This window comes from Oryzias latipes, chromosome 22 (assembly GCF_053564925.1).
Source record: "Oryzias latipes strain Hd-rR chromosome 22, Olatipes_Hd-rR_3.1".
NCBI lineage: Eukaryota > Metazoa > Chordata > Actinopteri > Beloniformes > Adrianichthyidae > Oryzias > Oryzias latipes.
Genome location: NC_136258.1, coordinates 4,311,302 through 4,323,665, shown reverse-complemented (window position 1 = coordinate 4,323,665; position 12,364 = coordinate 4,311,302). Strand labels below are relative to the sequence as shown.

At 43.4% G+C, this 12,364-nt stretch overlaps 2 protein-coding genes across 6 annotated transcripts in view; both read left to right on the top strand.

The window, feature by feature from the left end:
* LOC101166429 (RING finger protein 145) overlaps positions 1-6,508 on the top strand; it is a 26,122-nt gene extending 19,614 nt beyond the window's left edge. For all 4 annotated transcript variants that reach the window (XM_004082812.5, XM_078940661.1, XM_078940660.1 and 1 more), the window contains 2 exons: positions 948-1,304; positions 5,676-6,508. In XM_004082812.5, the coding sequence (XP_004082860.1) occupies positions 948-1,304; positions 5,676-6,284 (966 nt within the window). In that variant the 3' untranslated portion in view covers positions 6,285-6,508. The remainder of the gene's footprint in view (positions 1-947; positions 1,305-5,675) is intronic.
* On the top strand, positions 5,731-12,364 carry LOC101158902 (ubiquitin-conjugating enzyme E2 D2). 2 transcript variants are annotated; one of them, XM_011490782.3, is made up of 9 exons: positions 6,428-6,914; positions 8,518-8,977; positions 9,708-9,771; positions 9,916-9,947; positions 10,076-10,153; positions 10,370-10,475; positions 10,585-10,678; positions 10,766-10,815; positions 11,701-12,364. In XM_011490782.3, the coding sequence occupies exons 2-8, from the start codon at positions 8,954-8,956 to the stop codon at positions 10,812-10,814; spliced, it is 447 nt and encodes a 148-aa protein (XP_011489084.1). In that variant the 5' UTR covers positions 6,428-6,914; positions 8,518-8,953; the 3' UTR covers position 10,815; positions 11,701-12,364. The 2 variants fall into 2 exon arrangements, with proteins under 2 accessions (XP_004082832.1, XP_011489084.1); XM_004082784.4 differs by lacking the exon at positions 10,766-10,815 and having other exon boundaries at positions 5,731-6,914.

Here is a 12,364-nt window from a genome sequence, read left to right as displayed (position 1 = left end):
TATAACTTGTATAACTGGAACTAAAGAGAAAATGTCATGAAAAAAATGAGGATGATCAAAAAAAATTTAAAAATGCATCAGATCAAGAATGATTATTCTGACCAAGAGAATGACTGAGGAACAGCTGTTTATTTCTCTGTGGAGTCTATGGGACTTTGGCTTCTTGGACCCACCGGGTACTTCCTGTTTGGAACGTCAGGGGGGAGGAGTCACTCAGTCTAGTTCTCAGATAGAATCATTGTGTTGGACAAACTTCCACTCTGACCATTTTCAAGTCCAGAATAGAAACTGTTGTAGTTAGATTCACATGACAGCTGAAGGTTTTTTGACTACACTCCTTGTTTTAAAGTGGTTTTTAACTTGGATTTCTGATTTTAATGTTTTAATTGTGACTGTACTGTTCTGGTTGTGATTTGCCTTTGTTCTCCTGATGTGTCTCTTTCTGGAAAGCACTGTGAATCACTTACCTTGCCTGTCTTGAAGAGGTGTTGTAGAACCTGGTCAGGTCGGTCAGTTGACAGTTGGTTGGTACAGGCCTTTAGTACAGTGTTCAGGATTCTTCCAATCCGTTCTCTTATAGTTAGAGCGAGCAGGTGGGTGTAGGTTGGAGCCTTGGTGTCTGAAAGGAGGTGGTTCAGTTCTCCCACCAACACTGAGTCTGTATTTTCCTCCTCTGACCTGCCGTGAACCTTGCCCAATTCAGATGGCTCTCCACCGTCCTCTGGGTTGCACTGGTTCCTCTACTTGGGTTGGTTCGGGCTGGCTTTAAGGCTGTCAGCAGTGACCTCGGCTGTCCTCAATGGTTTTAGATGTTTGATCCATTTGTCCTCATGACCACTGTCTCTGCAGGTTGACAACGTTGTTTGTGCCGGTTCCTCGTCTACGTCATGAACATTTCCAGGCTTACATGCTAGAGGAAAAACCAACTGTGACCTTCATCTCTACAGGTGACAGGAACCATGCTGATCTATCTGCTCTTCATGGTGGAGCTGTTCCGCAGCGACCCAATTGAGAGCCTGGATGAGGTGATCTACTGGGTTCACGCTGTCAGCCGGGTGTTGGAGTTTCTGGTGGCGCTCAGCGTGGTTGCTTACGGAACCTGGGAGTCTCTGTTTGGGGAGTGGAGCTGGATGGGGGCGTCTGTCATCATCATCCACTCGTATTTTAACGTGTGGCTGAGAGCTCAGTCTGGATGGAGGAGCTTCCTGCTCAGGCGGGCAGCAGCCAAGAAGATCAGCTCTCTTCCTGCAGCCTCGGAGCAGCAGCTGCAGCAGCATGACGACGTCTGCTCCATCTGCTTTCAGGTCAGTCACACGACAGCTGTTCACCTGAGACACCAAAGGAAGTTTCACTTCCATGTTTCATTTCAAAAGTAAAAGCAGACCTAATAATCACTTCCTTTGTAGTGTTTTCATTTCAAAATATCTTGAAATGAAGTTTTTACCCATAAAATCCCAGCAGAAACTACCAATCTATTGACTCTCTTTAGTTTGTTACACATTTCTTCCTAACATACTTTTAGAACGCATGTTTAGTGGAATATTTTTCAGTAAAAATCATTTGTTATAGTTGGGCCTTAGTCACAACTGTTCTTACGGGTGGAGACGAGCTGTCTGCCAGGGAAAAATGGTCAACTCTGTACAGGGCATGCAGGTGAAATAGCAAAGTCATGGACTGCTCTGTGACCCCTTAGAGGAAATATTTATGCTCTTTTTTTTTCTACAGGCTTGCTGCGAGCGACAGGTTGTAGTGAACACACCCATATATACAGTGGTGGACAAAATTGTTGGCACCCTTCAGTTAAAGAAAGAAAGTCCACAATGCTCACTGAAATGAAAGTAACAATAAATTAAAATTTATTGAAAGTTAAATAATCAAACTTAGCCATTACTTTTGAGTTGTTGATTAACAGAATTATTTAAAAAAAAAAACTAATGAAATAAGGCTGGACAAAAATGATGGTACCTCCATAAAAGACTGAGAACTAATTACCCAGGGGGTCATGATGAACTCAGGTATGTCCTTTAATTGACATCACAGCTGTTTTCAAATCCATAATCAGTCAGTCTGCCTATTAAAAGGGAGACAAATAGTCACGTTGCTGTTTGGTGAGAAGGTGTGAACCACACTCAACATGGACAACAGAAAGCCAAGGAGGGAATTGTCCCAGGACATTAGAAACAAATTTATAGACAAAAATTGTAAAGGTAAAGACTGTAAAACCATCTCTAAGCAGCTTGAAGTTCCTGTGCCCACAGTGGCACATATTATTCAGAAGTTGAAGACCCACGGGACAGTAGCCAACCTCCCTGGACGTGGCCGGAAGAGGAAAATTGATGACAAATGGAGGAGACGGATAGTTGGAACTGTATCCAAAGAGCCCAGAACAACCTCCAAAGACATTAAAGGAGAACTCCTAGATCAAGGTACATCAGTGTCAGATCGCACCATTCGTGGTTGTTTGAGCCAGAGTGGACTTCATGGGAGACGACCAAGGAGGACACCACTGTTGAAAGGAAATCATCAAAAAGCCAGACTGGAATTTGGAAAAATGCATGTTGACAAGCCACAATGCTTCTGGGAAAATGTCCTTTGGACAGATGAGACAAAACTGGAGCTTTTTGGTAAGGCACATCAGCTCTATGTTCCTAGACTCAAAAATGAAGCATCCAACCAAAAGAACACTGTCCCTACTGTGAAACATGGAGGAGGCTCAGTTCTGTTTTGGGGCTGCTTTGCTGCATCTGCCACAGGGTGTCTTGAAGTTGTGCAAGGTAAAATGAAATCTCCAGATGATAAAGGCATTCTGGGTAGAAATGTGCTGCCTAGTGTCAGAAAGCTTGGTCTCAGTCTTGGGTCATGGGTCTTCCAACAGGACAAAGATCCAGAACACACAGCCAGAAACCCCCAAGAATGGCTCAGAGAAAAGCATTGGACTATTCTGAAGTGGCCTTCTATGAGCCCAGATCTGAATCCCATTGAACATCAGTGGAAGGAGCTGAAACATGCCATTTGGAGAAGACACCCATCAAACCTGAGACAACTGGAGCAGTTTGCTCATGAGGAGTGAGCCAAAATACCTGTGGACAGGTGCAGAAGGCTCATTGACAAACACAGAAACAGTTTCATTGCAGTGATTGCCTCAAAAGGTTGTGCAACAAAATATTAAGTTATGGGTACCATCATTTTTATCCAGCCTTATTTCATTAGTTTGTTTTAAATAATTCTGTTAATCAACAACTCAAATGTAATGGCTGAGTTTGATTATTTAACTTTCAATAAATTTTAATTTATTGTTACTTTTGAACGTTTCAAGTCATTTCAGTGAGCATTGTGGACTTTCTGTCTTTAACTGAGAGGTATCAACAATTATGTCCACCACTGTGTTTATGTATGTATGTGTGTGTGTGTGTATGTATACTTTGTGCGTGCGTGCGTGTGTGTATTTAACCCCTGAAACCTGTGCACTGTGTAAGTGGTCTTTTACTGCAGCCTGACTGTTAGAAATGAGGAAATAGATAGCGTGTAGTTTGTGTGGACATCCTACAGGCACATTCTGTGCATGCAGCATCTGCGTCTGGTCAGTAGGGAGCCAGCACCTTGCTAACGACTAGAGCAGTGTTTTTCAACTAGTGTGCCGTGGGAGATGGTCAGGTGTGCCGTAGGAAATTGCCCTCATTCACTGATCTAAAAACATTTCCCATCTCCAGGACATCAGCATCCAAACAGGCCCTGATAAAACACTGAGTAGTTAGAAATATGAAAGATCATAAAATATTTTTTTCTTTGTGTTTATTTGATTCTATTAAAGACATTTTGATAAGAATGACGGTACCGCGATTTAGCCGTAGCTTCAGCTGCATTAGGAAAGGTCCCGCCCCTTTAACCATCTCCACCAATCACTCTTGGAGGCCTAATCACGTGTCATCAGTCTGACCAATCAGAAGTGATTAAAGTCTTCACTTCCTTGTTCTCATTCTGCTCGTAAAGTCTCTCAGTTCCACCAAAAATACCAGCTAAAACTCGTCTTTAGCGGTGTAGCTTTCCACAGAATCCGGAGTCAGACCGTGGAACAGGTGAACAAAACAATGAAGCTTAGAGACGCCAGTTTGTCTGCGTTGTTCGCACTACATCTCCCATGATGCATTGGGTTAAAGTGACAGCGTCTCAGCGCACAATGAGTCGTCCTTGTTAAACGTCTTGAAACCACAACGAACACACATCAAACAGTTTTTAAATCTTCTAACTGGAACTTTCAGCTTGTTCTGCTACAATTATCACAAAAATGTATGTGAGATTGCAGAGGGACTGTAGATCAATTCAGACTATGAGTTTCTCCTTTTTTTTTACATTTTGGGATGCTGGTGTGCCGTGGGATTTTTGTCAAGGTCAAAGCGTGCCGTGGTTCAAAAAAGGTTGAAAAAAATTGGACTACAGTGTGGCGTAATGGCACTATATGACGGCGTCATCTGTAAGTCATAACTGTTTGGAATATACATTATTCTTACAAATAATTCATGATACATTTACCAGACAAACGACAATGGTACGTTCCATTTTCGTGATGTCCCTTAAGGTGGCCGTTCGAGCCTCAAGGACAAACCTGCGCTCCCTTTAAGATGCATCCAAAAAATAAAAAAAAAAGTGCATGTGACTAAGGCATTATAGGATAAGTGATGTATTATGGGTGCCGTGGTGCAGAAGTAGAGCGGTCAACTTCTGATTGGAATATCACAGGTTTGGTTCCCGCCTTGCCCACGTTGCTCCTGGTGGTTATAGGTTGGCGCCAGTGTTGAATGGGACTGTGGCTGGAGAGAGCTTTGGGCCTTCTGTATAAGCATTAAAGTGGCAAATATGTAAACAACATTTACCATGTATTGGTGGGCAGACTTGATACACGACAATCCAGAAATACGTTTTGAAAACATAGAGCTACTAAGCCATAAATAAGTTGGTAAATAAGTTAAGGAAATAGTTGTGTGATGTTATATTAAAGACACAGATTCATAGCAGTTGAAATAAGTTATGAATAAGAAAGGAACTTAATAAGAAAAGCTGGAAAATCTTGTTTATTTGGATTTTTATTAAAGACCCACTCCGATGAAAATGATGTTAACATGTTCTTGTGGCATTTTTCTGATGGAAGGCATGTGTTTGGTAATTAAGTTGACTTGCCACAGCATGCATGTTATTCTTACAGAGCCTAAAATAGAATTTCTGATGATTTCTCAATCCACATGCCCACTGTGTCCTTAGTGAAAATACATCCCATCTTGCTTACCATTTTTGTTGCACTGGTAATGTTGGAGGTGTGAGCGACTGTAAGCTAGCAAGAGAGCATGTAAACAGAGAGCTCTCAGCTAATGGTGCGGGGAAGGGGGGTGGGGTTGCTTTGCGCCAACAGTCCTGCCCAAAACTCAGAGGTGAATTTCTAATGAACTCTGCAGAAATGATGTTCTAGAGAAACACACAAGTTTTTTTTTGACTAAAAACAGCATCATCATAATTAAAAGACCACAGGGAACGCTTTTACAAGAGATCAATAGATGATCCGAGTGGAACTTAAAGCTTCTATAACGATTTATCTAACAGTGGAAGGAAGTTTTTGTTTCTTAGGTATCAACAGGCAGATTCTGGCCCGCGGACCCTCATGTCAAACCTCTGTCTCTTCCCAGGACATGAGCTCTGCTGTGGTCACATCTTGTGGTCATTTCTTCCATGGGAATTGCCTCCGAAAGTGGCTTTATGTGCAGGAAACGTGCCCCATGTGTCATCAACCCGTCCAACCTGCACCTTCTCCTCAGAGAGACACAGAATCAGAACAGAACTCCGATAGCCCCGTGACTAATGAGACCCCAGCAGAGGAGGTCCCTGCCAATCCCCCCGAGCATCAGCAGGAGGACGAAGGGGAGGAGCATCCTGCTGAAACACACGGAGAAGATGCTCCAGGACTTTGCTTCCAATCAGTCGGAGACTTTTGTGGGTTTGCTGAGCCAATTCCTTCATCCTCCCATGATCCTCCAGGTCACACCTCTCTTCCTGACGTGCTCACTCAGGGTGGGGTGACCAGAACAGACTTTCCTCCCACTCCTCCATCTGAAGCTGGGGACCGAGCCCTGGAGCGATGTGACACCCAACCGTCTGGCCTTAGAAACAGTCATGCTATCCCCTCCAGGTGTGAGGGGGCGCCCGGTTCATGCTGCAGCTCAGATCCAGCACAGGAGGACCCTACCACCATAAATCAGCTGGACCTCCCCTCTGGAGTGCACTCTGACGTCAGATAGTCGGAGAATCTCCAGTCAGCAGAACCCACAGAGGCTGCAGCAGAAGCCCTGTATCAGTGCCTGCAGGGGTGCGAAACGGCGACTCTCCACAGGAGGGCGGGGTTCAAACCTAGTTTTATCAGAAGTGTCAGTGAATGTTCTTCACTCCAGACAAAACTGCTGTGGGTCGGAACCTTGAGCTGGTTTCGCAGCTGTAAATAAAGAATAAAATCCTGAAACATGAAGCAGAATTTGCTGTTTTCAGAAGACGTATACTTGAAATTGACTTTTTAAACTCACCTTTTCTTCATATTTGATGCTGAGGAGCTGTCTGGATCTACAGTATAACGTTTGGGGGTTTGGAGCCTCCGTCACACCATTAATGTGACATTTTTCTGTTTGTTTGACAATTTTCTTATGATGCAGTAGAAATTGTATTTAGCAATGTTCTTAAAATGCAGTGAAAACTGATAAAACCCGATGTTTACGTCATTTTTTATCATCTGGTGTGCCTCCTGGCTTGTTAACTAGTTGAACAGAGCTGCAGGTGGAAACCAACAGAACCTTAAACATCATTTCAGAAACATCCTGTGTGGTTTTACAGACCTTCTCAGCTGTGTTTGGCACCAGAAACAACCCAGAAGTTAAAAGGTAGGTGAAATTAAAGTCTTTTCTTTCTGTTGTGGGCCTTTATTTTTGTTTTACTTGAGTCTCCAGCTGGGCTTCTGCCTAAATGTCTGGAGAGAAGCTTGATGAAGTTTAGTTTGACGTTCAGTCCAACAACAAACAGTTGAGGACAGAAATACTGGCTACGGTTTCCTGGAACTGCCAGTTCCTGTTTGTCTCTGCGTCACCACCGGCTGCGAGAAACACAAACATTCAAATTTCAAGCAAATTCATTTGGGACATGCTGGAGATGTTTCCAGATGGGTGTCTGGTCTCAAAGACTGTTTGATAGGAGCTTTTATGCTCTCCATGCTGGGTTCTATAAAGACGGTTGGAGATCATTGCCATTTATTTGCTTTTTTATACAAACAACATATTTTAAAGCAACGTCATTTTACATAGAGTGTTTGGTAATTAATTTGACGTGCCACACAGCATACCTACTATTCATGTTTTTCCACAAGTTTATTTTTTTAACCTATTAAAACATAACACACAGTGGCTGCAGGTGAATTTTTCTAGCAGAAATTGAAAGATATACGACCAAGATATTAGAGAAAGAGTAAAGATAAAATTATCTAGGTCTGCATCTGAACACATCAACATTTTTTGTATTTTTCAGCACAGATCTGAAGGAATTGAATGACTGATTTCCCACATATGCTCCTCCTCTACTCAGCTTTCCAGGTTTATTGAATCACATTTCAATTTCTGAAACATCCATGGTGAAAAAAAGTTGAACATGACAATCAGGATGGAAAAAATCTAGAAGACGAAAGAGGTAAAGCCATAAAAAACAACCATAGAAAAGATCTGAATTTGTAGTGTCACAGAAGAAAATTATAGCCAAATAGGTGACTCTTTTGTAATTGGATGCTCATATTTAGAAGAGAATGATGTGTAAACTGATCAGAAATGGACAGTAAAGAATGACATTTTCTACTCTGCATGTTTCAAAGTTCAAATGTTTCTACCCAACTAATCTGGAAATATGTTGCTAAAGCAAAAGAGGTGACAGTTTTCACGCTCAAGAATATTTTCAGAGTAAACTCTGGAATGTCATTCCTGACATGGAGTTTAGCTGAAAAAGTAAGAATTCATCTTCCAAGTGTATTTAGGACTTCTAGGAAAATTTACAAGTGGAACTAATATAAAAAAAGCAAGACCTGAAGAAGTAATGAGAACTTATGCAGGTGAGCATTTGTCTGGGACAAACGGATGAAAAGTCACAAAATGAAACAACACACTGAAGCACACAATCCTCATTACAATAAGGAAGGACGTAACCATTTTGACTCCGCCCCTTTATTTTAAAATTTGATGTTCTGATTATAGTGTCATCCAGTTAAAATAATGGAATTAATTTATTAATAATCAGTTTTATTTAACAGCTGCTTTTAGAAACTACATAGTTAACAATAAATCACTAAAAATATAAATTTTAAACTCTATATTTCTGTACACAAAGGTGAGAAAAGTCTTGTGTAAAAAACTGCAGGGATGAACAGGAAGTTATAAAATTGTTGACAATAATTTCTCATTCTGCTTTCTCATTCACGCTCATGGCGAACTGACCACGCCCTCACAGCAGGATGACGGCGCATTCCCACTGACTGACTCCGCCCTCACAGGATTCTGGCTCCGCCCTCACGGCATAAAGCTTCATCTGTATGTGGACAGCGGCTAGTTAGCTAACAGCATCGACCGAAACCTGAAGAGGGGCAATTATATCAGGCCGGGGTTATCCACCTGGCGTTCGCAATTAGTCAATTCCCGAGGGGACACGGATATTTCAGAACCGAACCAAAAGAAAGGAGTTCCTGAGGAACGTAGCCAGTTTTCGTGAAGTCTTGGCCGCATACGTAGTTTTAACCTGCTATCATATCAGCTAGCTTAAGCAGACAGGCCGTGGAGCTGAGCCAGCGTGAATTATCTAATCGAAGCGGTCATCCTGGAACATCACAGCCCGCCTTTGTGCTCACTTTCTGTATCAACAATACGAAAACCCCAAACACGGAGGGAGGATGGCCCTTAAAAGGATCCACAAGGTAAGAGAACGGCGGAACTGCGTGCTAACGGTGTTAGCTTTCCATGCTAGCCTCCCTAACTATTCTCCGTCAAGGCTAACGAGGAAGTGTCGCTTCGAGGTTCAGGTGTGGAGCTCTGCTCGGCTTGATGGCGGTTATAGTTTTCAGTCCAGATACTTGTGTGTCAGAAATGTGTTACAACCGGCTGACGCGCAGCTCGCCAGCCAGCCAGCTATCATTAAATCATTAGCAGTTTCGATTTTCGACCTAACCTCTCTGTTGGGGCTGACGTCTGTCAGGGCCGACCGGTCTCGGTCGTTGTTTTTGCGTTCGGTTCTCCGTGATTCACACCTGACCAAGCCGGCCAGGGCCCACGTCACGATTAGCCTCGTCGCGCGTGTGCGCGCCCGGCTGAGTTAACTCCGGCCCGGATGGGAACCGGGCAGCCCCGGAAACCGGCAGGCCGCCCGCAACTTGCCGGTGTCTGGAAGCCTCTATGAGGAAAGGCCGGGGTGGGGCCCGGCTCATCCGCTCCAAAATAGACGGTCACCTAAAAATAAACATTATATGGACGGGCTGTATGTTTGCTGTGGATATAAAAACTGGGCTGTGCGGGCCCGTCCGGGGGAGGGGGTATGGGGGTAACCTTAACCAGGGAGGACGTTGTTCCTCACATACTCGGTGTTTGGAGATGTTGACGTTCGTCAGACTCTAGTATCTTCATGACTGACTGAAGCTCCTCTCCTGACAGGAACTGAATGACCTGGCTCGTGACCCCCCAGCTCAGTGCTCTGCTGGCCCGGTGGGAGATGACAGTAAGTGATCCGAACACACTGATGTAAATCTGAAAACCACATATGTTAGTGGATGCCGTGAACAGGAAACAGCGTTCCTGGCAGGCTGTGACAGTCACAGTGACCTGTAAGCTTCTTTATAATGCTTCATTTTTGTCCTTGCAGTGTTTCACTGGCAGGCTACCATCATGGGACCTGTGAGTACATTTTGACCTTCCCGTCATGTTATGGTGGTGGGGGGGGGGGTCTCACTTTCTTCATATAACGGCAAATGTTTATGCTTGGATCTGTCAGTCCTTAACTCGGTTTAAACTTCTCCTTGCAGAGTGACAGTCCATATCAGGGAGGTGTTTTCTTCCTGACAATTCATTTTCCAACAGACTACCCCTTCAAACCCCCAAAGGTGAGCTGCTATGACGGGTGTCTTCTGTGCGTTTCCATAGTAATGAGTTAAGACAGGATGTGGTGCTGCCTTTTGATTTAGACAAAGCGTTTGATTTCGGAACAAAGTGAAACTGTAATTCTTTTTTTTTCCTGTTTACATCATCTGCCGGTCCAGCCTGTTCTGTCGCAGGATCTGCGTTGCATAACTCAGATTTTTGTTGCGTCTCTCCCTCAGGTGGCATTCACAACAAGAATTTACCACCCAAATATTAACAGTAATGGCAGTATCTGTCTGGATATTCTCAGATCACAGTGGTCTCCTGCACTTACTATTTCTAAAGGTAGGAAGCTGTAGTTTGACGTTTAATAATTAACTAATGTCTTTTAATGTTGTGGAAGAAGTTTGCCTTCCGATGTCAAACTGAGTTTCCGTAAACTTTTCTCTTGTAGTTCTTCTCTCCATTTGCTCACTCCTATGTGACCCAAACCCCGATGACCCATTAGTGCCAGAGATTGCACGGATCTACAAAACAGATGGTCAGAAGTGAGTAAAAGCCGTCCTTTTGCATGTGACAAGACCCTGATCCCACCTTTTTTGGTTGATCCATGTGCGTGGATTTCACTTTGTTAGGTACAATAAACTAGCTCAGGAGTGGACGGCAAAGTATGCCATGCTGTAGGGTAAGCCTAGTGCTGCATCTTGACTGGTATCTCTTTCTCACCTTGGCAAAGATCTAACTGTTGCACTAATCTGTGTGCACACAACCAGTGTACTCGGTCAGATTCAGTCTCCCTTTTGTACCCCAGCTTCAGATTTGATCTGATTTTCTTCAGACGTTCTGAATGTGACGAGTTTGACGGGAAATGAACTGTATGCATGACAGTGAAAAAGTGGTTCAATTTGACGTGTCCTGCTAAGTAGCTTTTGGGGTCAGGCACAAATGTGTCTGGTGTGGTTAAAGTCCCACTTTGATCATCTTTTGATCTATTTTCAAAGCATTCTCACTGGTCTTTTAAATATGACTATTGCTAATGCAGAGCAACCCCCCCCCCCCCCATTACTGAGAGCTCCCCGTTTACGTGTTCTCCCCCTAGCTTAAAGTCCCTCACAGCCCCAAGCTAACATTAGCAGTGCAACAAAAATGTTGAGCAATATTGAAGCTATCTAGTGGTACAGTTTTTAGCCAGATGCCAGCTCAGACGAGGAAACAGGTTTTTTTAATCCTGTCTTTATTCACAAGGTTTGAATAGCTTAATTTATGTAATGTCCTCCATCAGAAAACCTCCGATAGAACGTATTAAAAACACTATTTTCAGTGGAGTGGGTCTTAAAAGTTCAGCACATCCAGGTTGAAGGTCTGCTAGTAAACATGTCTACTAATCAAGGTATGAGTTTCCGCTTTTTGTATCTTGTGGCGCTGCCTGAATGCGAACCGCATTGCTTAAGGTTGTAGCTGCTGTTGTGGCTCCTCCCACTACGCCTTCTCACCCTACAAAGTTATGTAAAGAAGTTGGATTGAAAATGCAGCCCCCCCCCCTCTAAAATCTGTTTTTATCCCTCTACAGATACACCAAAATGGCAAAAGAATGGACACAAAAGTACGCAATGTGACGGCGTTCATCGGAAGCTGCTGAAACTGTTCGTTTAAGATTAAAGTTTGGGTTTTTCTTTTTCACTTTTTGTTTTTATTAATCACCACTTGACCCCCCCCCCCCCCCCCATCATTTTCTTTGTTTTCCTGACTATGAGAACGACAGCGTTTTCTCTCTAGCCCCCCCAACCCAAACTCAAGTATCATTGCAGTTTTTGGAGAAAAGAAATCAGCTTTTTGGTCTGAGGATGCTCAGAGCCTTATTGTTATTGACTCGTCACCTGTCTATCCATGTAGCTGGTCTGACAGACACTCCCCCTTTGAAGAAAAGCTTTGTTTTGGCAACCCTCTAACGGCAGGGCTGGAAAATCTTTGACCCCGCCCCCTACTGGTCACATAAGGAAGTGTAGCAAAATTGCAGCTTTGAGCTAGAAGCAGTTTCCTGTGTTGACGATAAAGACTGGGGTGAAGTGCAGTTTACATCCATCATGATTCCCCTCTGAAGCTTTCAACGTTATTTTTTAATTTTAAACACCGTCTCCTCGTAGCCCAAAATAATTCAGCCAAGGTGAAAGTCGATACTTGATCCTTCCCTGTTACTTTTTGATTATCCCTCAATAAAGATACTTCAACTATAA